General features: G+C 37.8%; 1 protein-coding gene and 1 long non-coding RNA gene across 3 annotated transcripts in view; one reads left to right on the top strand and one right to left on the bottom strand.

The window, feature by feature from the left end:
* LOC144235361 (uncharacterized) overlaps window positions 1-25,436 on the top strand; it is a 455,442-nt gene that overhangs the window by 291,573 nt on the left and 138,433 nt on the right. The gene's annotated exons all lie outside the window — the stretch shown is intronic.
* The window catches only part of CCDC192 (coiled-coil domain containing 192), a 200,707-nt gene that overhangs the window by 155,489 nt on the left and 19,782 nt on the right, over window positions 1-25,436 (bottom strand). Inside the window, 1 exon segment of the mRNA XM_077768915.1 lies at window positions 9,896-10,003. Coding sequence (XP_077625041.1) covers window positions 9,896-10,003 — 108 coding nt within the window.

The raw sequence follows: 25,436 nt of genomic DNA, 5'->3' as shown, positions 1-25,436 counted from the left end.
GTTAATAAATAAGATCTTCATACACAAAACACATGATCATCTGATATTTTCTCTTTGAAGCCCCAGGAACAAAAAATAAGAACAACAACCTATTTAAAGACATAGATTAAGGGTCTGATGTAATATTAAAGGACTACAGCTTTCAGAAGACCTAAATGAGGAAATCCAAATGACAAAGCTTTCAAAAGAATCCAGAACATATGTGGGGCAAACTGAGCCTACACAGACCCTTCCAAAGGGAATGAATAATCTTTAATATTTAATGATTCAAATATAAGATAGTTGGGGTAACCATTGATCACCCAGTCACCTAAAGTTTGAGATTTGCCTTGAATAGTACTTTTCCATTAATTAATGACTAAATCCAACTCTAAAGTATTTCTTGTGTCTCTCTTCTCTTCACCACTGATGGGCACTTACCATTTCAAAAATTTTTTGCAAGAGCTACACACCGATGTGACTCGCTCTGGTCTCCTCACAAATTTGTCCTTATGAATACCCTCAGAATTTTCCAAGTGCAAATATGAATATGTCCCCTTTAATGGCTCTCCATTACCTATCAGTCAACTCAAATTGCTATATTGGGAAGGGCATGAACTTTGACATCAGAGAGATAAGCAGATGGCTTCTAACTTGATTTGAGACTTCAGAGAAGTCACTGTCTGAACTTCTTCCATGAGACATATGGCATAGGATAATTAGAGTTTGTAGGGGTGGAGAAGTAGGAGATGGATTATGAGAGAACCTAGGAAGAACATCTAACCCAAACTTGAAAGAAGATGAAAAGCATTTTTGAAGAAGGAGCATCTAATAGATGATCTGAAAATAAGAGTTGTTTGGGATTTTGTGGATAATGGGAAGGAGGGTAAGAGGAAGTAATGGGAGCAATTATAGGTAGAAGCAGAGAGAAAAGAATATATTAAATAAAACTTGACTCTGAGGAACAAAGCCTTTTGTTTCTTCTTAAGTGAGAAAAATGAGAGAGAATATGGCATGTGCAAGGAATCAAAGGTGATATGTGGAGAGTTGTGTAAGATAAAACTGGAGAAACAAGAAGGGGGAATCTAGCTACATATGGTTGAAGGATCTGTTAAGGAATATAGATTTGTCCCTGAAGGTGTAAGGGAACTAATATAGGATTTAAGCCAAGGAGAAATATGTGTTATGGAATTTTCCCTCTCTGGCTTTGGTATTGAGGAACCATTTAAACAAGGACCATCATGAAAGTTTCTGTAGTTGGTGGCTTGAACAGGTCAGTGATGGTAGAGATAGAGAAAAGAAGATAGATTCAAGAACTATTTGAGAGGCATCATCCATAATACTTAGGAATTGACTGGATGTATAGAATGTGGAAAAGGAAAGAATCAAAACTGTATAGATTTCTGATATGAACCACAGGGTTGCTGGGAGCACCTGTCTCAGCTTAGGGGATGTGACAGAAGGAACAGATTTGAAGCAGGAAGATAATGAACAGGTAGAGCTTGAGTTGAATGAGAACTTGGATGGCACCATGCAGCAGGCAGTTGGATAAGTCACATCTGGGATCATGAAGAAGATAAGGACTAATGATGAAGAGGTGTTTCTTCTTGGCAGACTATGTGCTTTAGAGCAGGTCACCAAGGAAGAAATGTATAGAAAGAGCAGATAAGGGGGATGCAATCTCACAAAAGATCTTTTATCATTTGCAGAATGGGGATAAGACTTTCCAGGGCCTTTGGCTAACATACATGGGAGTACCTAGAAAAATGCTTAGCTCACAGTACAGGCTTAGTAAATATTTATTAAATGAATAATTGACCAAAAGCATATATCTGATTTACTAATTTTCTTGTAAAGATTAAAGAAAGTAAAAGTTAATTTAATATCTCTGAGAAACCTTATAAAGAAAATGTCCGTGCAAAAAGACACCTGTTCTTATCAGCAGAACCATGACTCATACAGGATAAGGCATTTTGCTTTTTCTTAGACAAGAAAGTCACATTTATTAGTGCCCGGTCAGCTATTTAAAACTGACCTCTGTTTGATCTTGACATTTATAAGCAAAAGGAAGTCTTTAGTTATGTAACAGGCCAACCGTCCATGTGTCCCGCCTGTAACAACAATAGTAACAGAAGCCTATTTTTCATTGTGCCTGCCTCTATTCAAAACAACACATCTCTTCACCAGCTTGTATGTTTTCCCTTACATTCTCTGAAGCTCTCACATAATGCCCAACAATCCAGTAAGGAAGTAAAAATTGGCATCTGCTTATGTAAGAAGTAGCGTGTGTGTGTGTGTGTGTGTGTGTGTGTGTGTGTGTGTGAAGAGGAAATTCTGCAGTAAAGTCAACGAGAGCCAAAGTGTTAAATGAAATTCCCAGTAACTAGGTTTCATGGTGATAAGGAAATCCATTCCAGTTTAAACAGACTGCTTGTGATTCTATGGCAGTAAAGTAGACTTCCAAATAGATGGGAAAACAAAAACTCATTCACAAAAACTCATGATTTCAGATTGGCATATCAAGCATAATTTCTGAGCATTTGCAGAAATGAATACTCCTACCAAGGGTACATTACTTATTTGAAATAAACTTGACATCAAGGGATCTACTGTTGTATTTCAACAATGAAAAAAGAGCCAGAAGATTTTTGAGGAGCAATTTCAGTATGTATCGAATCACTTTTAGACACTCATACACATATTTAGCACCTAAAAACTTGCTCTTGCTGAAGATCTTTACTTTTTCTATTCCCAAGCTTAAAGAAAATATAGATTGAATACTAAGAAGCACATAATGGGAGTTTATTTTAGAATCTTAGGTATAAAATGATGAATAATTGTGGGTTATTAGAGTGAAATATACTAGTCTTTTGTCTTTCCTTGATTGCTTGCTTGCTATACTGAATGCTTAAGGTGAAGGATCAGTTAGAAGATTCATTTCATCTCCAGCTATTGCATAAGTGAGAGAGGTCCACTACTTTCTCACAATAATATAGTATCTTGGTAAAGTCCCCAAAAGACCAAGTCTAAGTTCCCGCTCAAAAATTTACCTGGCATTTCCAACCAGAAGTCCCTGTTAAAAGTCACAGAGTTACAGAGCAGTGGAACAGAACTGAGAGTCTACAGAATCATACATCTGTGAACAATTGATTTTTAACCAGGCTGTCAAGGTCATTCACTGGAGAAAGAATCATCTCTTCAACAAATGGTGCTGGGAAAACTGGATATCCAGATGTAGAAGAACATTGAAGTTACCAGGACAGAGCACTATGTGCAACAGAATGGTTAAGCAAGGCAGAGATCTTCATTTGCCAACATAATCTCCTTTACCCCCCTTCTCAGTAAATCCCCATACTCTTAGGGTGGCAGTGCACCTAGCTAAATGTTCATATTTCTTAGCCTCCAGGCAAATAGCAGTGGTCAGGGATATATAAGAATTTTTAAGTGAGTTTTTGAGAAAAGTTGTTAAAAGGAGTTGCACAGCTGGCAGTTGTCTGCCCTGTTTTTCATGTGATTTCTCCTTCTTCATACTCCCTGATCTGTGAATAGAATGGCCGCAGCTGCAAGTGCATCTTGGATGTTGAGAGTGGAAGCCATGTTTGTCAATGCATGAAGAGACATAGCCCAGGCTTTTGAGGGTTGTGAAGCTACCAGGCCTATCCTGGGTTGCTTGTGTCTAGACTTAAATTTTATGAGTGAAAAATAAACAACTTATTGTTTAGATTACTCTTTTGGGGGCTGTTTGTTTTATATACCCAAGACTAATCATAACTGATTCAATCAGTTTCTGTGTTGCTGGGACATGGGACAGGGGTGCAGAGGACCCTTCGCCTGCAGATTTGGGTGAGGGCTGGAAGTTCAACTTAGAGTATGAATTTGTAAAAATGCAAATTCTTGGCCCCCATCCCAGATCTTCTGAATCAGAAACTCTGTGGGTAGTGCTCAGTAATCAACAAGTTCCCCAGGTTCCAATTTGGGAACTGAGATAAGTTTTTGTTCAGCACTGCTTGAATAGGAAACTTCTTTTATTTCTTTATTTCTTTCTTTCTTTATTTATTTACATTTTTGAGAGAGCATGCAAGTGGAGAAGAGGGAGAGAGAGTGAAAGCCAGAGCCAGAGAAAGAGAGAGAGAGAGAAATCTTAAGCTGGCTCACACTCAGTACAGAGCCCAGCTTGGGGCTCAATCCCATGACCCTGGGATCATGACCTTACCCAAAATTAAGAGTCAGATGCTAAGCCAACTGAGCCACCCAGGTGCCCCAGGAAAATTCTTTTAAATGGTTTTGGCTTAGTTAACAATTNCATGGAGGAGGGCACTTGTGGGGATGAGCACTGGGTGTTATATGGAAACCAACTTGACAATAAACTATTTGTAAAAAATAAAAATAAAAAAATAATAAATGGTTTTGGCTTATGACCATATGTTCTTAAGATAGGAACCATGATGAGGCACCTTGGTAGCAAAGTCAGTTGAGTGTCCAACTCCTGATTTTGGCTTAGGTCATGATCCTCCTAGCTCTTGCATCAAATCACATCTCTTTTCTAGCTCGTGTGTATGGCACACTTCATATCCAACCAATATTTTCTAGGTGTGATATCCATAAGACACTGGGAGCTAATTCTGACTACAGTTGTTAGTGAAGGAATGATCCTTGGTGAAGGAATGATCACAGATTTCCCATTCTCCATTTTCCCCATAAAACCCTAAAATGACCACATACCACCAGTGCCCATTCAGCTCTCACTCTGAGCAAAATCAGAGAAAGAGCAGAAACAGAAGACCCAAGAGATGAGGCAGAAAGAATGGAAAAGGTTAAGGTGCTAAAGTCCCTTTACCACGTGAAGAGCTTGAAAGGAATGGAAGAAAAAGCTGGATCCTGAGAGAGCCAGGCTAGGACAAGGGAACTCAGGTGGGAGGGGAGTTTTCCTGCTTGAGGGATTCGAAGAGGGTGAATGCTGAAGAATGGCTATGTTGCAACTTGGGTGTCGTTCAAACACGTTGAAAGACACGAGTAAAAAAGAAACTCCTTGTACATGTGCTCACACACACATACACACAGACTCTCTCTCACACAAACACACACACACACACACACACACATTAGCCCATGACACATGACACAAAACCACACAGTTTTGTTTTCTTTTGAGAGATAGAGGGGAGGTGCAGAAGGAAAAAGAGAGAGAGAGAATCTTAAGCAGGCTACATGCCCACTGTGGAGCCCGACATGGGACTTGATCTCACATCCCTGAGATCATGACCTGAACCAAAATCAAGAGTCAATGATTGGAGGCTTAACCAACTGAGCCACATAGGCACCCCTATATAGTTTTTTTAGAACCACTAAAAGTGGAGATAAGTGAACCTTTATTGGGAAACTACTAAGATCCAGATACACTTGTCTCATTCCCTCTTCACAAGTGCTCTATGAAACCAGTATGTTTACCTCCTTTTAGATAAAATAGCTGTGACTAAGAGAGATTATATGAATTGCCCAAGGTCATTAATCTAGCAAGAAGTGGAGCCTGGGCTATCCTGGGTCTGCTGTGAGGAGCTGGGAACTAGAAGCTCCTGATGAATGGGAGAGACACCGGCCAGAATTGTTGCCAGAGGAAGTGTCTCAGGAACGGCCCTGCTGGGTCCCTCTGCGCTGGGAGACCTCTGGATCCGGGCTCCATTGTGAAACTATGGCTTTTCCTGACATTTGCTTTGCACAAGAAACAGTGGGATGTCAACACAAAAGCTGTGGGATCTGTTTGTGCACGGTTACAAACTGCAGCCCACCAAAGCCCCTTTTTTCATCCCTCTCATCTGCACTGCTGATAGAAGCCAGCACACATGCCAAAACTGCTTTTTGTGAATCTCCAGAAACCTTTTTACTCCTCTCTTTCTAGTCACTAACATGTTCCCTTGTTTCTACTTGCTCCTCTTGGTCTCTCATCTACTGTCTAATTCCCAGGCATTTCTTCCCACAGATCTCAACCTGCTGGAAACATAATCAAGTATTTTCTTCGGCAAAAGTTGGTAATGATGAGTTATTTACTGTATTACTTAGGACAAGAGTTTGATTCTTATGCCCCTTTCTCACTCTGGCCAACTGAGCTGCTGCAAACTTCTTACAGCTGTAAATAGCTCAGATTATAAATCTTAATCGCAAATTATGCTTATCTCATATTGCTTTTATTTTGGCAATAGAGACATGACTTCAGAGAAATAAAGAAAAATTGTAGACGGAAATAGAGGGAAACTAACAAGGAATTGTTTACTGTGTGATGTCACAGAGGAAGTGGACACAATCTTATTTTCTCACTATTTATAGGTTTCTTCTTCTTCATAGTGAACCAACAGAAACTCTGCTGGAAGGGACCTTAGAAAGTTTCAATTTAAGTAAACTGAGGCACAGGACCAAAAGATGCCTAGTATAGATGAAACTGTAGGCATCTGTACTTTCCATTGTCAGTAAATTCTATGTTCGCTAAGAGGCAAAGCCAGGTTACACTTTGCCTAACAGTGAAATTTACCCTCTTCTCAAAGGCACGGTCCACTGGTTGACAATACACCATGACCTTCCACCCCTTGCTTCCAGCACAAATCTTTGTCCTCGCTATTTCCTCTGCTTCCCCAACCTGTTTCTAGGCACCAGGCCAGCCTGTCTGACCAATACTCAGCCTTAGGGCTGACAAAAAATTTGGATTACCAGTGAAAGCCAGCTAGCATTTCCCACTATCCTTATGACAAGTCTTAAATTAATATTTAAAATAAGTTTTAACATGTATACTTGGATACAGGAAAAATATCCACCGCACCCCCACTCCACACACACACCATTGTCCTGAATACTAATGACGTCTTCTGTTTTTGTAATCACTCAGTGGCATAGCCTGGTAAGGAAGACAGTGGCACCCAGTGGACAAATGTTTGATTGTTTGACACAGGTGTTCCATTCTGAAATATTCTCGTATCTTAGCCTCAGGAAAGGTCAGTTGCTCCCCTTGCCTTTCCCCATTCTTCCTTCTGTCATCACATTTTTAAAATGTCGACTGAGTTTAAGTATTGGTCGGGGGGAAATGTTCTCACATTTTTTTATCTTTTCAAGATAAGGCTAAAAACTATAGTGCTGGAGAAAGCAAAAATTTCAGCATTAAATCCTGTAAGAGCAGTATCTCTCTTTGATTAACCTCTTTCACCTCTAATAGTAGTCAGATCTAATAAAATACTCAAGTTAATTAAAAATGTAATGTTGAAAATGCCTGTTATGTGGGTTTTTTTTTTAACAAATCATAGTTTCCTTTTCTTCAAACCATTACCAACCTCCAATTAAATTCACTTAGCTATGCAAATGTGGCAACTCCAAAGGCAATACTTCAGGAAAGTAACACACACAGACCCTGCCATTTAGTGCTATTGTACAGTTTATCTAGAGCTATACAAGTACTTATTTTCACTCACTTGGTCTTTCTTTTTTTTTTTTTTTAACGTTTGTTTATTTTTGAGAAACAGACACAGTGCAAGCGAGGGAGGGACAGAGAGAGAAGGAGACACAGAATTCAAAGCAGGCTCTAGGCTCTGAGTTAACAGCACAGAGCCCAACACGGGGCTTGAACTGATGAATTGTGAGATCATGACCCGAGCTGAAGTCTGATGCTTAACCAAATGAGCCACCCAGGCACACCTTACTTCCTTTTTCAGCGATTCTTTTGTTTCTGAGCTACTTGGGTACAGAAGCCCTGCTTATATTTCTTTCCTCCCCAAATACCTAACTAGCATCTTACTTGCTGCAGGTACAGAGAATAAAATACAGTAAAATATAGTTAACATTTTATATATTTAATCTGCAATAAAATACAGTAAAATACAGTTACCATTTTATATATTTAATCTGCAAACACTTAAAAAATGGAACTAATTGTTTGATATTACAGAAAGGATCGTGGAGCTAAGAATCTTCAGTAGTAGGGGCTAGTTGTATGGGATAAAAATATTTTATTAAGAAAAAAAGGGATGATTACTTTTATGGGTGAATCAAATTTTATTGGTTTAAGTGAGAAATCATTAAAAGGCCTTCAATTACAAAATAAAAATATATCTTCTCATTGTAACCTAATATCAGCAGGGATGCCCTCTTTTCATTAGCCGTTCAAAATTTCTTCCAGGTTTGGAGGCTTTTGTCCATCATAATATTCTTTATAACTCACAATTTTGCTGCAGTGTGACTTGTTTTTATTTGTTTTAGAAGCAAGACCCATTGGCCAGCCAGGGTTATATCATGTGGCTGACACAGAAATTTTCCAAACGGGTCTGGGCCTAGGACAACACCCTTTCATTAACTGATTTAAGTTTTTACATCAACCACACTTAGTAAATAATAAACACATCCCAAAGTAAGAGATGCACAAATTGAGGCTATTTGTGTGTGTTGTTACATTCCATGTTAATTATACTTCTTTTACTTCTAACACAAGCAGTATCTTCCCTAGTCTCTGCAAAAATTCTTTTTTTATGTGGGTTTATTTATTTATTTTGAGAGAGAGAGAGAGAGAAAGAATGAGAGAAAGAAGTAATGTGTGCATGGGTGTCGGTGAGCAGGGGAGGGGTAGAGAGAGAGGGAGAGAAAGAATCCCGAGCAGGCTCTGCACTGTCATTGAGGAGCCTGAGGCCAGGCTTCAACTCAACAACTGAGAGATCATGACCTGAGCCAAAACCAAGAGTCAGACACTTAATCCACTGAGCCACCCAGGTGCCCCTCCACAAAAATTCTTATAAAATTCTGATGCAATCAAATTTTTCTAGACAGACCTTATGAAAAAGAACTTAAAACTTTTCAGAAGTTTCTAAAAATATATAACAAAATGTATCAATTAACAATAAATCAATAAATGTTTATACCATTTCTGTCCTTTTTCTTCCATTCGCTGTCACCAGGAGTGACTTTGCTCTCTGGGGCCAAACCCCCTTGCACAGGGGGAGGGGCAACAATAGCACTGGGATTTGTGGTATGCGCCATACTGTTTGCGCATACGATTTTGGGAAACTGGGCCAGTCCCTGGTCTGAGCTTTGCTGATACCCACAGTCACTGTGCCTGACCCCAGAATCCTACTGGGTACACAGGTCATCTCTAGAGCACCCAGCGCTGCCCACTACCGGCTGGGCTCCACCACTCCTTTGAGTTTTAAAAACCCAACAGGGAAGCCAAAACCCTATTTTCTCAAACAATTTGAGAAAATTGCTCCTCTGTGCTTCCTGCGGGTTTTATCTCACCTTTGGACTTATCTGTTTACAATACAAATATGCTTCGCTGATTCAGGAGAACTACTGCTTAAAGATGGCTGGCCCCACTCCTGGTCTAGGGTGAATGGAAATCAAAATATAAATGTAAAAGGAGTTATAAAGGCTGGAAAGATCCACAAAGATTGAAATAATTATTGTTAAACCTGAAATGAATGAAGTCCTCTGTGTGCGTGTATACCTGTGTGTGTGCATGTATGCATGTGTATCAACAGGAGCAGAGGTCAAAACACAGAATTATTTATTTGTTTGTTTATTTACTTTGAGTATAGTTGACATACAATGTTACACTAGTTTCAGGTGTACAACATAATGATTCACCATCTCTATACACTATGCTGTGCTCACTACAGGTATAGATGCCGTCTGTCACAATACCGTACTATTGCAATGTCACTGACTTTATTTCCTATGCTGTGCCTTTTCTTCCCATGACCTATTTGTTCTATAACTGGAAACTTGTATCTCTCAGTCCCCTTCATCCATTTTGCACCCCCACCGACTCCGTTTTCCTTTGGGAACCAACAGTTTGCTCTGCTTCTGGTTTTTATAAAACATGTAGTTAGACTTACACTTGTTCTACTGCCCCTAAGGAACATATATTTCCAGTGTGAACGACAGGTATTACCTGTTTAGATAAGGATTTAGCCTTTTCTTCTGCTTCCTTCAGGCAAATCTCCAGGGCCTCAAGTTGTGCCAAAGTAAACGCCATGTGTCCGGTTTCCAGGGACTCTTTCTTTAAAACAATAATCATGTATTACTTTGTGATATGGATAGCTTGTTGAATGTAACTTTATGGGCTACAGATAGGGTTAATAAACTCACACAAATCATCTCTTTTTCTTCAACACAGTAATAAAACAGCGAAATATTATAAATGCAGTGGTCTTACTCAAGAGTTTAGTGTCTAAAAGGAGGGTAAAAAATGCATATTAAATTATGACAATGAACAACTTTAGAAAGTCAGACTAAAATTATACACACTGGAGTCTAGTTAGTTTGTGGCTTTCTCTTCTTGATACAAACAGAACTTTCTTTAAGAGGCTAAGACCAAAATTTCACATTCCTAGTGAGACATGTCACCTAGAAGGCCTCTATTTTTAACATTCACCTATTCTGAGGAATAGAACCATGTGAACTCAGAGAAGCCCGTTTCCTCTGATTGCCACCTTCTTATCCCAAGGTTCATTCAAGCAAAAATACCACAGGATTTAGAATCAGCTCATTCTTGCCCAAAATATGGCTAATAGGACTCAAATCACCAGGGGTATAGATTTTGGCCCTCCAAGTTGTTCTAAAGTTGCTCTTTCTCATCTACAAACAGGAGATGTATGCACTATTGTATGGAAGTATCAATTACAGGCCCGCTCAGACAAGAGCACTTCCTGACTACTCTGGCTGTCCCGACAATTAATTATTACACAGCAATATGAAAACTTGAAAAGGGAGACCTCATATGTGCTAGGATTATGACCTTCCTTGTGAATTTCTTGTGAATGCTCAGGCTCCTGTAGCTGCTTCCAATTAACCCCATNTTGACTGGTACTTTGTATTTTTCCTTTGGTCTAGGAGCCCACCATTTTTATACATGTGTGCATTTCCTAATGATACAATAGAGCCATCTGGTGGTAAATGGAACCAGCCATTTTCATATTGTTCATACAATACTTTCAACACTAGGGCCCTGCATTGGGCCTTTGATAAAACGAAACTCCATAGGATGCAGGGCAAAGAAATGGTGCTGTGTTCCAAAACAGTCTGGCTCCTAGATCACACGGGGCTGCATAATACCCACCTCACACATGCCCTGCACCAATCAGACTTTGGGGTATAAGCATCTTGGGCTAGAATAGTGATATTTGGAATGAATCAATGATCCTCAGCATCCCATAACGATTCCAATACATTTCTAAGGTTAATTTTTAAAAATCTCAAAAAATGAGTCTCGAACAAAATTTTTATATATTTACACCTATAGATAATTCATGTTGCAAATTATTATGCAAATTTTATGCAGAAAGGGGAAATTTCAAGAGGCCCAACTATTCCAAAAAGTTTGGGATTTCCAGATCTAGTTGCTCTTTCCAGGGAGACTCTTCTTGTCTAATGTTTGATCTCAAAAGGAAGTTTCTTAAATTTTTTGTGAGGAGATCAAGCAAGATCAAACTAATCTGTTTCTCTGGGTCTTTCTCCCCAAATAGCTCAAATTTCTCTAGCCAAGAACAATCATTTCCAATAAGATAAAAGCATTGTAAGTCAAGACCAAAGGAAACAGACTTGACTGAAGACAGTTATTAAGTAGTATAGGACTTTTTATGCAGGTGGATTTAAGAAATTGCCATGCATTGTGAAGTAGAGAGAACCCTGAGCAAACTGTGAAGAATGCAGTCTCTGGTCTGCACCCATACTCCAGCTGCAAGCTCTCACTCCCCCACCTTCCTATTTTCCTTCTCCCTTAAGGGAAAGAGCCATAACTGTATCTACACAGAGGTAAAAATGGCTTATACAAAGGAAAGCAGTCCTTAATGGGAGGGAACCCCCATTTACCAAACAAAAGAATACAAGTCAAATCAAGGATAATTTCAGGAATAAGTACATACGTAGGGATAGATGTTTTAGACATGGGTGAGTCATTTCAAGGACCCTAAAGAAGATAGGTGTAGTGAGTCATTAGACTAGTTTTGCAGGATATAAGGGTAGAAGACCAGGAAATGGGACTTCTACCATTAAGCCATTCTGCTTCAGGCACTTCTGGACATACCCCACTTAAAGCCATTTGTTTTTATTATGAATATAAACTGTATTGGTAGTTAAAGTAATAGATGAGTGAATTATACTAGTCAAAAGTCTTTTTTTATATATATATTTTTTATTTACTCCTAGGAGAGAGAGACAGACAGCGTGAGCAGGGGAGGGTCAGAGAGAGAGGGAGATACAGAATCTGAAGCAGGCTCCAGGCTCTGAGCTGGCAGTCAGCACAGAGCCTGACGCGGGGCTCGAACCCACGAACCGCGAGATCATGACCTAAGTGAAAGTCGGACGCTCAACCGACTAAGCCACCCAGGCGCCCCAGTCAAAAGTATTTTAAATGCTGTCACATGTTGAACATGTATGATTCATACAGGTGTTTGGGTTTTGAACCTGTCTGTGGATTTTCAAGTGGTGAATTCCAGGAACTCATTGGGAGTTCCAGTTTTTAACTTCTGCTTTTTGTCTTAAAAATTTCTACCTAAATAACAAGCCAATCATCTAAGTACATGGAACTAAGATAACCAAGAGGATTAAACTAAAAAAATGCTACAAATTAAAAATCCAGTAAACTCTTTGATTGCAGGAAAGACACTAAAGTATTATGCATGTGTGTTCAAGCTAATAGTCTTCTAATTGACAAATCTCATACAAAATCGTAAAAGTAGATTCTTGTCTAGTTGTGGAGGTTCTTCACTTGAGGATCTGGAAGAAAATCTATTCTTTTTTTTTCTAATTTAAATTTCCTTTATGTCATGAAGTCATCTCAGTATCTTTTCATCATTCCCTTCCTTACTTTAAAAAAATTTTTTTAATGTTTTTATTTATTTCTGGGAGAGAGAGACAGACAGACAGAGCATGAGTAGGATAGGGGTGGATAGTGATGGGGACACAGAATCTGAAGCAGGCTCCAGGCTCCAAGCTGTCAGCACAGAGCCCGATGTGAACCTTGAACTCACGAACTGTGAGATTATGACTGAAGCTGAAGTTGGATGCTTAAAGGACTGACCTACCCTGGTGCCGCCCGCCCCCTTACTTTTAAGTCAGTATTTCTTTGTCTTATGATCTTGCTCTTCTTCCTCAACCATATAAACTCCTTCGCTTCTTCATGACTGGCTCGAAGTCTCTGACCCAAATCTTTCCCCTGCCTCTGAATCCATGTGCAATATGTAGAGAGGCCCTTGCCTGCAGAAGCCTGACTGCACGGAACTGACCATTGAGTAGGAGCCCAGTAAATAGTTGTTGATGAAGTCTCAGCAGGCAAATAAGGTGGTTTCATCAGAGGGGCAGCCCTGTCTTCTGACTACCAGTGGTTTCTTTGAGGAATACTCTCTATGCATCTGGCCTGGGACGCTGACAGGGATCAGAGTGCTAGGCAAATTCTGCTTGCCAAAGGCCAGGTACTAGCTAGCGTAGCAAAAGGCTATGGAAATTGGGCTGTGGAAATGGCTATGGAATTGGGCATTGGTTTCTGTGCAGTCTAAATATGGTAAAGCAGGTAACTTAAGACAGATGAAATGCTCAGTTAATCTTATTATTGGTCATTCCATTGCCCCAACTCCTTTAAAGAGAATCATGTGGTATTAAAACTTTCTAGCTTATTTTTAAACCCTAATAAAGAGAAGGTTCCCCTAGCCTCTGCTCAGTGGCACAGTAACTTCATGCCAGATAAAACATGCTTTCAACACATTTTGCAACAGTCAAGCTTCAGCTCAATGTCTCTTCTATTTCCTACTGCTTTCCCCCTGCTTGATGGGTACTAGGGGCTCTGAACTTTTTTACCCTTCTACAACCTCCTCATATCTCTCATGCTGATGAAAGTTTTTCCCTAGGTTCCCACCTTAGCCCCTTACTCTGGACAATTTATATCATCCCTCTCTCCATGTTGGTGATCAGCATTTATTTTACAGTGGAAATGCCATCATCCTCATGTCCTTTTGTGCTTAGCTTTTGCAATAGTTTCTTAGGCTCAATTGCCAATTCTATTTAGGCATCAACTTAAAAAACTCAGTTTTTCCTGATTTCAGTCCATTCTAATGGAAACAGTACTCCTCTGTTTTGGAGTTGCTTAAATAGTCTGCTAATAGGATGTTTTTTTATTCAAAACTTGAACAAACTATAATTATTGCCAAAGCCCAGTGGAAAGACGGTTCCAGAAAGTGCCTTTCAGTATGACTGGGAAGGAGATAGCCATTGGGAGGATGACAGATGAGCACTGACTAAGGACAACACTGCTTATAACCTGGATGGCCACATTCTGGACCTGACCACATGACCTGGGCTGTGTAATATCTGGGCTTTACTTCTTGGGGCCTCAGTTCTTCATTTTTCAATGAAAAATGTGTTGGGCACATCTCAGCAGGAAGCAGTCAGTCATTCCAAAGGAGTGATTAAGGGGAATTCAATGAAGGGATTATGTACAAACATGTGAGCACAGTTAAGGGCACGAATAAAGGATAGTGGGGCACTTCCAAGAAGTGCCAAAGATTATCTTTGCCTCATCTTGACCTGAAGAGAGTCAAGAGCCTGAAGAGATAATGGCAGAGTAGTATTATAGAATCTAGAAAGAGAGCTTGAGGAGAGGGCTATGTCTATGAGCTGACATCCTGGGTAGAGAAATAGAACCACTGCCAAGCTGTGCTCAGTCATAATGGTGGATGGACCAGTGGAATAAATAGCCTGACCTCCCCTTCTCTCACCCTGTGCTCTTCTGTATCTCCCTTGGGCTGAGTGCAACAAAAAAACAGAAGGCAAGAGAGCCTGAATGACAAGTTCAAAGAGATCAGCTTCCCCAGAAAATAACACAATGGGGGAGGGTGGAGACTGGATCTGGAAGGGTGGAAACAAACCTCCGACCACAGGAGTTTAATTGTATTAGTGCTTCTGAAATGCTAGTCCATAGATCATTATTGGTTTGTGATAACATTTCCACCAGTAGCAAGAAAAAGACGGAAGTAAAATTCTTTTAAAAATCATGAATTTTTCATGAAGCCAAATTTATTCCATTTAAAGAACTGTCCTTTATTCTGAGATTATGATCATTCTATATATTTTGGTGTTAAAAGGATGTTTCTTTAACAAATGGTGGTGATAATATATGGAAATTATTCTTTTAGTGTTTTTTCTTCAGAAAAATTGAAAAGTTGGCAGTGCTTTGAGAACTAATCCCAATTATTTTGGAGGTGGAAATTCGTGTGGGTTTAAGAAATCTAAAAGTATAGAGACCCTCTAAGTCATCTTTGTTAAATTATGAATTGAATGTTTTATCAGGCAGCCTTTCCAGAACTATGGTCTCTGAATTCCCCAGGTCCAAGTCCAACATGGACCTGTATTCACTATCAAGTTTCTGTAGCAAGGTTCCAGGAAACTACTTTTCTAGAAGAAAAACAAAACAAAACAAACACATTTCTAAAGGTCAATCTTAAGATTGTGAAAGATTTTGCTACTTCTTCATTTCTATAGCATAGGTGATAGAAAAAAGAATAAAAGAAGAGGGATTGTTGACTCAGATATTAACTTATAAAAAGATTGTTGCCATGGAAGGTAAAGAGAAATGACCACATGACATTTGACAGCTTCATAAATAACTAAATAATGGCTTACCCAAAACTATTAACAAGCGAAATGAGAGTTATTTTAATTCAGCTCAAAGCATTTCAATTCTTTAAGTTCAAAAAAGATTTATTAAAGATTCGCTATTTTCTGGATATTATGCAAGCAGTGGAGAAACTAGTAGTAACAAGACCAATGGGATTTATACCCCTACCCAAATTCTTAGCTTAGAATTTCTCTCTAATATAAAAATCCTAGGATTTTAGTTTTAATGTAAAAATCAAACAATGTCAAAAGTTTGCTAGTTAATTCAATATTTTTATGCTCACTCATCCAGTTCTTTGCTTTGGAGACTTGCTTTTTTCTCTCTGATGGGGATTCTGGTGGATGCTATTAGGAGGAAGTGAGAAGCAGTCCTAACCTTTTTCAAAGATTCCAGATCTATCTCATATCACATTGCTTTACAGCTTCTTACAGATCATGTACACATAGTATCAGAGGAGGAAACGTCCCTAGTGAACAATGTTTATTTGCCATTATTTAAGGGAAAATTAGCAGTAAAACAGGGACTGGGTATGAGGACAATTAAATTTGGGTTCTTATTATGTTACAGAATTTGTTCTGTGACTTCTACCATTTTGATTTTATGGGATGATTTTTTGAAACTTAGAGCATCACAAACCTCTTTTAGAACCTGATAATATCTGTGAATTTTATTAGGGAAAAAACCTGCACAATCATGTTTTGCATGCACGTGCACACGCACACGCACACACACACAAAGCACATATGACCACCATTTTACATGCCATTTTAGACTGTTTAGGCACTGGACTCAGTGCCATCCATGTAGCCCAAATTATGGATTTCTTGATTAGGAATTTATTTGTATTCCAGCCACCTTTAATTTTTATTCTAAAATAAAATACCAAATTTTAGTGAATGAGAGTATCACTACGTTCTCGCTGCCTCTACTGTAAGTCACATACTGTGAATAAAAAATAATCTTTTCTTTCTAGGGAAATGCCCCAAACTCAAAATATGATTTCTCTTTCTGGAAGGTAGAGCAAGAAGCATACTTTCCCAGGAAGGCCTGGCTCTTGTAACTACCGCCTCCATGGCAACCAGTGTTCACCTATTCTATTGATCATGAAGTGAAAATTTTAATAATGACATTATATTTCCTTCATAATAAAAAAAATCTAAAGGACATAACAAGGCAATTTGCTGTTAAAAACAGATTTTGATTTCTTTTAAAAAATGAATGAGAGAAAAAATAGAGACTTATTTAATGGATATAGAGTTTCAGCTTTACAAAATGAAAACATTCTCGAGATTGGTTGCACAAAAATCTAAACATGGTTTGTACTACCTCAATGCACACTTTACAAATCATTAAAATGGTCTGTTTTATGTCATATATCTTTTACCACAATTAAAAATAAAAGTAACAGTATAAAACAAATGTATAAACAGATAAATAATGGAGTAAAGAAAGTAAAAAAAGTAATTCAGCTGCTGTTTACCTACTTCACAGGATTGTCGGGAGAACAAAATGAAAACAATTCGGATGTTTATTTCTTTAATAAAAAATACCCAGAGGATAATATTTGTAAATAAAATTTTTGTTTAGGGGAACATATCATAATATAAATACCTTTCCCAATAGTAAAGATAGTGTTTTGAATAGTTGAGTCTTTATGTGACAGGATTAAATTTTTTTATGCATCATATGTAGGTTTAGATTTTGAGAACTTTCACATATTAACCAACAATGTTTTCATGTTCCCACTGTATCCCAGTGCTTTAGAAAATGCACTTGCATGTTCAGGTTGGCTTATGGGAGAGGGGATAGCCTTTTATTGCCCAAATTAATTGTGGCTTTTCAGACAGTTTGGTGAATAAATTATTGCTCTACCATGTATAAACAACAAGTGTCTTGCAAATGAAAGTGTTCAGTGTGAAGGTAATTTTTTTCCACCAGTGAATCTTAGGTTCTAAATAAGTGAACTTCCAGGCAGAGAAGGACAAATATCATATGTTTGCATGTATAGGAGGATTAGGGGGAACTTAACGGAGGACCATGGGAGAGAAGAAGAGGGGAAATGGTGGGGGAAGGGGGAGGGGCAAACCATGAGAGACTCTTGAATGCTGACAAAAACTGAGGACTGATGGATGTGGGGGGGGGGACGGGCACAGAGAGGGGCACTTCTGGGAATGAGCACTGGGTGTTATATGGAAACCAACTTGACAATAAACTATTTGTAAAAAAAATTAAAATAAAAAAATAAAATTCTCCATTAAAAAAATAAGTGAACTTCAAAAAAGATTTAAGAAATTTAACTGTAATGATAAGAATTTCAGTACTCAAATGATACTGTTCCAGAACCTAGCTAGAAAATCCTCAGTTGAACTTGATGTTCCTTGGGAAACCTTTTCCATGAGAAGCCTTCCCCTACCCCCAACCCAGCCTGGCATTTGTACACATTCCTCTCTTTACCAAGATCTAAAGGAGAAATGTATCACAGATCCTTTTAGATCAGATAAAAGTTCAGTAGCAATTTCCATAGTACATTCCAACATGATAAGGTAAGCAGAGGACAGATGGGAGAGCTCTCTTGTGCTGTGAATTTCCACTTCTTTTAAGGTCTCTCAGTCAAAACATGGCCAGAATATCTAAGAAGAGGGCACAGCATGCCCAACATTAGCTACTCAGTAGGCTTCAGCTTCCTCATCTATGAAATGAGAAGACCATTACAGCTAATTCATCTTGCACCCTGAGGTAGCCATTTGTCATGCTGTCTCGGTGGCCTAGTGTCCTTCTGTTTTTGGAAAGTTTCCCATCTCATGAATCCCATCTCTCCCAAGTGAAAAAGCCAGGAACGCCCTCCCAGACATCCTTTGCATCCAAGATATAGGCATGTGACTTAGGGTCCACCAAAGAGACAGTCCACTCTGAGTCTTTAAGATAGAGGAGAGTGGCATGAAAAAGGTGCCAAATAGAATGGAATCTGGACAGGTAGAGAGAGTCATCCTGTTTTCAGAGGCTGCCGTGACAGAAGACTTAGAAGGAATATCTCCTATTCAGGGGAAATGACAAGTGATGTGGGGCCTATGCCCAGTGGCAACAGTAGTAGTTACCTCACCAGAATCTGGTGAGGTTAACTGACCATGGCCTCCAAGCCTAGTTCTCTGACTCTTCTAGACAACCTGTTGAAACACCTAATATCCTTTAATAGTTCATTTTCCACTCAACACTAACTAGAGTGGATTTTGTTGATTTGAAATGTGGATCTGACTGATTATTACTTAGTGTGCATGTGACTTTAAGCAGGTAAATTAATTATTCTGAGCCTCCATTTCCTCATCTCTAAAAATGGAGAAAATGATAAATTGGTGGAGGCTGCTGTGATAATTAAATGTGATAATGCAGAAAAATACTTAGTATAACACCTGAGCCATAGAAGAAGTTCTTTCAAAAATCATCTTCTTTTTAATCTCTGGGTTTTTTGGTATTTCTCTTGTGTAGCTTCTCAGAGCTCACAGCCTAGGTAAGAGGCAGAGGGTTGGTTATGAAAGCCAGAAATTCTAGTGGTCTTGGTATTATGTGACTATACCTAGCCTGGTTACTCCTTGTTGGAAAAAATAAATTGTTGTGTATAAGAGCAAAAATTTTAAATGTGGTAGAAGAAGTCTCAGCCTGTACCCTCTTCCACCTGCGAAAGAAGGTTTTTACTTGGCTGTCTCCCTTTCTTCCCTTTTTTAACTTTTTTGCTAGCCTTGTTTACGGCTTTTGAGATGAAGAGGGAGAAACAGAAGAAGAGAAAAAGGAGTGTGGACTAGGGCTATGCAAAAAAGTTTTCCAATGATTATTTTTCTCTTTTGTAGTAATCCATATACCCAATGTGGGTCTGAAACTCATAACCCAAGATCAAGAGCCACATGTTCTTCTTACTGAGCCAGCCCAGGCACCCCTTAAGGAATTTTTGAGGCAAAAACTTGAGACAAGCTGTTTTGTGAGATAGAAACTTATGGAAAAAGAAGGACTTAAAAATATACTTATCTCTGAAATTTCCCCTATATACTAATATACTATACAATAGTATACTATACTAATTTACTAATTAATGCAATTTCACTTCCAATATACCATCATAGATCATTAGACCCAATGGTAGTTTTGAGTTTCTTTTTTTGAGCTGTTCTATTTTTTAAAAATCTATACTTCTTAATTCTTATCTATTTTTAGAGATTTTTACAAAGATCAAAGGAATAATACACTAATTTTTAAAAAGCATAATATCTTGCAATTATCAACACATCCATTGGATCCTTTTATAAAGCTAAGATATATTGTGTGATCTTAGTGATATTGTTCTTCCTGCTTTCAAACATATTGCTACTGGATCATTGTGGGAGTTCTTATTTATCATCATTTATCAATTATTTTCAGCTATGACTTAAAAAAAGAAAAGACTAAAAAGAAAGGCAAAGGGTTGTGGAATTAACTAGAGGTACAATGCAACAGCAGAATTAATAATCATCCTTCAATTTCTTATTGTGTTGCCAAAAATATTGCATCATCTTTCAAGGTATAAAAGGGGAGAAGCTATTTTTATATTTTTGGCTTTCAACTAAACATGTGTGATAATATTGAATTTTTCATTTTCCATTCACAATGCCCCCCAAAAAGAAAATTGACAGAGAAGTACATTTCATAGTTCTTAGATAAATTAGAAGATGAATATAGAGAGCAGCACTCTTGATCAGCACTGTTCACTGCATTAGCCACTAATCATATGTGTTTTTTGAGTACTTGAAATGCGGTTCATTTGAACTGAGATGCAAGTATAAAATACATGTAAGACTTTGAAGACTTAGTCCAATATATGAGAATGTAAGATATCTCAATATATTTTTTAAATAATTTTTTAATGCGTATTTGTTTTTGAGAAACAGAGAGAGAGCAGGGTAGAGGCAGAGAGAGAGAGGGAGACACAAAATCCAAAGTAGGCTCCAAGCTATCAGTACAGAACTGGACACAGGGCTTGAACTCACGAACTACGAGATCATGACCTGAGTTGGAGTTTGACACATAACAGACTGAGCCACCCAGGAGTCCATCTCAATACATTTTTTAATTNGGTTATTATTATGAAATAAAGGTTATTTATAAATAATAAAATGAATATAAATTTATTTATAAATAACCTTTATTTCATTTAACCTAATATATACATTTATTAAATATATTTATTAAAGTTTACTTTCACCTATTTAAGTCTTTAATGTAGCTATTAGAAAATTTAAAGTACATAGATGGCGTGCAATATATTTCTGTTGAACAGTGTAGCTCTAGACATTAATGATAATAATGGAATTAATTATGTAAGTGAAATAGACTGTACATCTTCGGATCATGACTTCCTAGAGACTTACATGAGTATCCTCAAACTCATGAATCACTGAATGAAAAAACACATCTCTAAGGACAAAATAGGAAATAGAGTATCATCATAAATGACAGAGTATATTACATAATACCTTGGGACAACAACTTGGACTTTCCTTTTTTGTTAAAAAGAGGTGTAACCATATTTTTCTGTCTTTTATGATTTTTACGTGCCAAAATTTTTGCTAGATGACAAAGATACTATGTTCAAATTTTTTCAAAAATTTTAATGAGTTTTTTAAAAGTATTCCTTTATTCTTCTGTAAATTATTCAAAACATACTTTAGGGGTGCCTTGGTGGCTCAGTCATTTGGGCATCAGATTTCAGCTCAGGTCATGATCTCACTGTTGGTGAGTTCAAGTTCCACGTCAGGCTCTGTGCTGACAGCTCAGAGCCTGGAGCCTGCTTCAGATTCTGTGTCCCTCTCTTTTTGCCCCACCCCTCCTCTCTCTCTCTGTCTCTCTCTCTCTCTCTCTCTCAAAAATAATAAATACTAAAAAATGACTTTAAAAGTAAAAACTTTAGTTGGGTTTATTTGATCCAGATGGTAAATGAAGATGTATACTAAGGGTTAGGAACCTGAGTAATTTGAAAGTTACCTTGTTAGTACTAGATTGTCTCTTTTAAACCACAAATCATTTTTGAGACTGGACCATTTGGATCTCAGCATTACACATTAATCAGCCACAAAGAAAAAGTTATCATGGGAGACTTTTTCCTAGATTTTCAGAGACATGATCATCAGAAAAGAATGTCATGACACATCTGAATGCAAAAAGCCCAAATGCTGTTTTATTCAAAAGGAGAAAAATTAATAGGATTCAGAATATAGTCACCATGGACATAGATATTTCTATTTTAAGGAAGATTCCAAGTAGAAATAGTCCCTAGGGAAAGCAGGCTGTTTTAGAATTTATAGCATTTTCCTTAGGCATTTGAGGGAAGCAAAACAGGGCTTACTCCTTTCCAAAGAATGTTTCTGAACCACATTTAGTTTTAAAATATCTTACAATTTAATTTTCCTTTGCATTAAGTGTATGATTCAGGAACATTTTCTTCCCTAAGTAAAAAACACTATATGTCCAGTTATTCAAGAGCAAACACATGAAAATCATTCACATATTTATGGAGCTCCTTTTATGTAGAACCCAGAGCTCAACCGCAGGGGATAAAGATGACTTAATCAAATTCCCTACCCTGCTGGAGCTCGTCATGTGATATAGGGTGAGAAAAGGAGGAGAGATAAAGTAGACTTCAGTTTTATAAGGATAAGAAAAGAGAAAGGAGAAAAAACATGTATTGACATCATCTCTGCCTTGGATTTTTTATGTATTATGTCCCTAAACTTCAGACATTATGAAAGGTATAAAAATAAAGTGAAAATTATCCAGATTCTAACAACCCAGAGACTGCTGCATATTGTGGGTTAAAAGTGTCCTCTGCCCATTCAGATTCCTATGTGGAAGTCCTGATTTCCAATGTGATAGTGTTAGGAGGTGGGGTCTCTGGCAAGTCAAAGGATTTAGACATAGTCATCAGGGTGAGGTCCTCATGATGGGATTAGTCTCCTTAAAAGAAGAAAGCAGAATACTCTGTTCCTCTAATACCTTTTCTCTCTCCCTCTCCTCCCCTACCTCCTTCCGTCTCCCCACCCCAACAATAGGGAATACAGCCACGAGGCCATGATCTGCAAAGCCAGATCTAACCATGTTGGCACCCCTTTCTCTGATTTCTCAGCCTCCACAACTGTGAGAAATGAATGTTGTTGCAGCCACCCAGCCTGTGGTTATTTTGTTATGGCAGCGCAAGCAGACGAAGACCACATTTGGCACATTCCTTTCCTTTTTCTTTCTTTCTTTTTTTTTTTCTCGTGCATTACTTTCTGGACTTGTGTGTGTATACCTGTAAGATCCATAATGTGTAAAACATCAATTCACACTATACATGGTTAGACTTGGTTAAATGGGAATCATTTGCAATTAACAATATGTCATAGGCATAATCTATATTTGAATGATGATAGATGTTATATTCCATTTTTTTAGTAAAGTAAGCTCTATAGCTACCATGCAGCTTGAACGCATGACCCTGTGATCAAGAGTTACATGCTCTATTGTCTGAGCGAGTCACGTGCCACCATGTTCCATAATTTCCAATTTTTTAAATGTTTATTTATTTTTGAGAGAGAGACAGAGAGAGAGACAGAGACAGAGCACTAGTTAGGGAGGGGTGGATGGAGACGGAGACACAGAATCTGAAGCAGGTTCCAGGCTCTGAGCTAGCTGTCAGCACAGAGCCCGACACAGGGCATGAACCCATGAACCGTGAGATCAGGACCTGAGCCGAAGTCAGCATCCAACCCACTGAGCCACCCATGAGCCCCATAATTACTAATTTTAAAATGGCCACATATTTAAAGGTCACAGTAAATGTTACTATGTGTATATATTTTTCCCTACTATTAGAGAACCCTGTACTAGGCATGTTTATACATCTTTGTGGACTTGTTTTTTATTTTCTTAATATAAATGGTAGAAACTACTGAATTTTAAAGAGAATACACTGATACATATTTCTGCTTACATCCCCAAAACACTCCCACCAAGAGTATATGAGAATCATAGTTTTCTTACAAGTTTGCCAATAATGACAACTTCAATACTTTTTTTGAGGTTTAATTGACATACAGTATTATATTAGTTTCGCGTGTACAATAAAGTGATTTGACATTTATATACATTGCCAGCTGGTCAGCACAGTCAATCTAGTTACCATCTGTCACCTTGCAAAGTTAATACAATGTTATTGACTGTATCCCCCATGCTGTACATACATCTCCATAACTTATTTATTTTGTAACTGGAGGCTTGTACTTATTAATCTTCTTCATCCATTTTGCCCACCCCCCAGCCGTCATCCCCTATGGCAACACCAATCTTTTCTCTGTATCTATGAGTCTGGGTCCTGTTTTGTTTGTTTTTTGGTCCCATATATAAGTGAAATCAAATGATACTTTTCTTTCTCTGCCTGACTTATTTCACTTAGAATAATGGCCATAAGCTCTATCCATGTTACCCAAATGGCAAGATTTCATTCTTTGTAATGGCTCAGTAATATTCCATTGGATATATGTACCGCATTTTCTTTATCCATTCATCTGTTGATAAACACTTAGGTTGTTTCCATGTCTTGGCTCTTATAAATAATGCTGCATTGAACATGGAGGTGGCATATATCTTTTTGATTTAGTGTTTTCATTTTCTTTGGATATATACTCCATAGTGGAATTATTGGATCATATGGCACCTCTATTTGTAATTTTTTGAAGACCTTCCATACTGTTTTCTATAGTGGCTGCACCAATTTACATTCCCACCACAGAGCATAAGAGTTCCCTTTTCTCCACAGTCTCTGCAACACGTGCTATTCTTATCTTTTTACAAAAGCTATTCTAACAGGTATTAGATGATATTGCATTGTGGTTTTGATTTGCATTTCCCTGATGATTATTGATGTTGAGAATCTTTTTATGTACCTACTAGACATCTCTGTTCTTTGGAGAAATATTTATTCAGATCCTCTGTCCATGTTTTAATTAGATATTTTGTGATTGAGTTGTATGAGTTCTTTATATTTTGGATATTAAACTCTTATCAGATATACAATTCACAAATACTTTTTCCTCTTCAGTAGGTTGCCTTTTTATGTTGTTGATGGTTTCCTTTCCCATGGAGAAGATTTTTAGTTTGATGTAATCACATTTATTTATTTTTTGCTTTTATTTCCTTTGCCTTTGGAGTCAGATTCCCCTCCCAAAATCACTAAGACTGATAACAAGGAGCTTGCCCACTTAATTTTTCCGAGAAGTTTTAACACTTTAGGTCTTACATCCAAATCTTTAATCTACTTTGAGTTGATTTTTACATATCCTGTAATATAGAAGTCCAGTTTCACTCTTTTGCATGTAGCTGTCCACTTTTTCCAATACCGTATATTGAAGAGACTGTCTTTCCTCCATTATACATTCTTGTTTCTTTGTTATAAATAAATTGACCATATTTATTTATGGGCTTTCTATTCTATTCCATTCATCTTTATGTCTATTTTTATGCCATTACCACACTGTTTTGGTTACTGTATCTTTGTGGTACAGTGTGATTTCAGGGAGCATGATACCTCTATCTTTGTTCCATTTTCTTAAGATGGTTTTGGCCATTTGGAGTCTTTTGTGGTTCTATACAAATTTTAGAATTTTTGTTCTGGTTCTGTGAAAAATGTCATTGTAATTTTGATTGCATTGAATCTATAGATTGCTTTGGGTAGTAGGAACATTTTAACAATATTAATTCTTCCAATCCATGAGCATGGAATATCTGTTCATTTATTTGTCTCATATTCAATTTTTTTCATCAGTGT

Source organism: Crocuta crocuta, unplaced genomic scaffold, assembly GCF_008692635.1.
Source record: "Crocuta crocuta isolate KB4526 unplaced genomic scaffold, BGI_CrCroc_1.0 scaffold64, whole genome shotgun sequence".
Lineage (NCBI taxonomy): Eukaryota > Metazoa > Chordata > Mammalia > Carnivora > Hyaenidae > Crocuta > Crocuta crocuta.
This window is presented reverse-complemented; position numbering and strand designations above follow the sequence as displayed.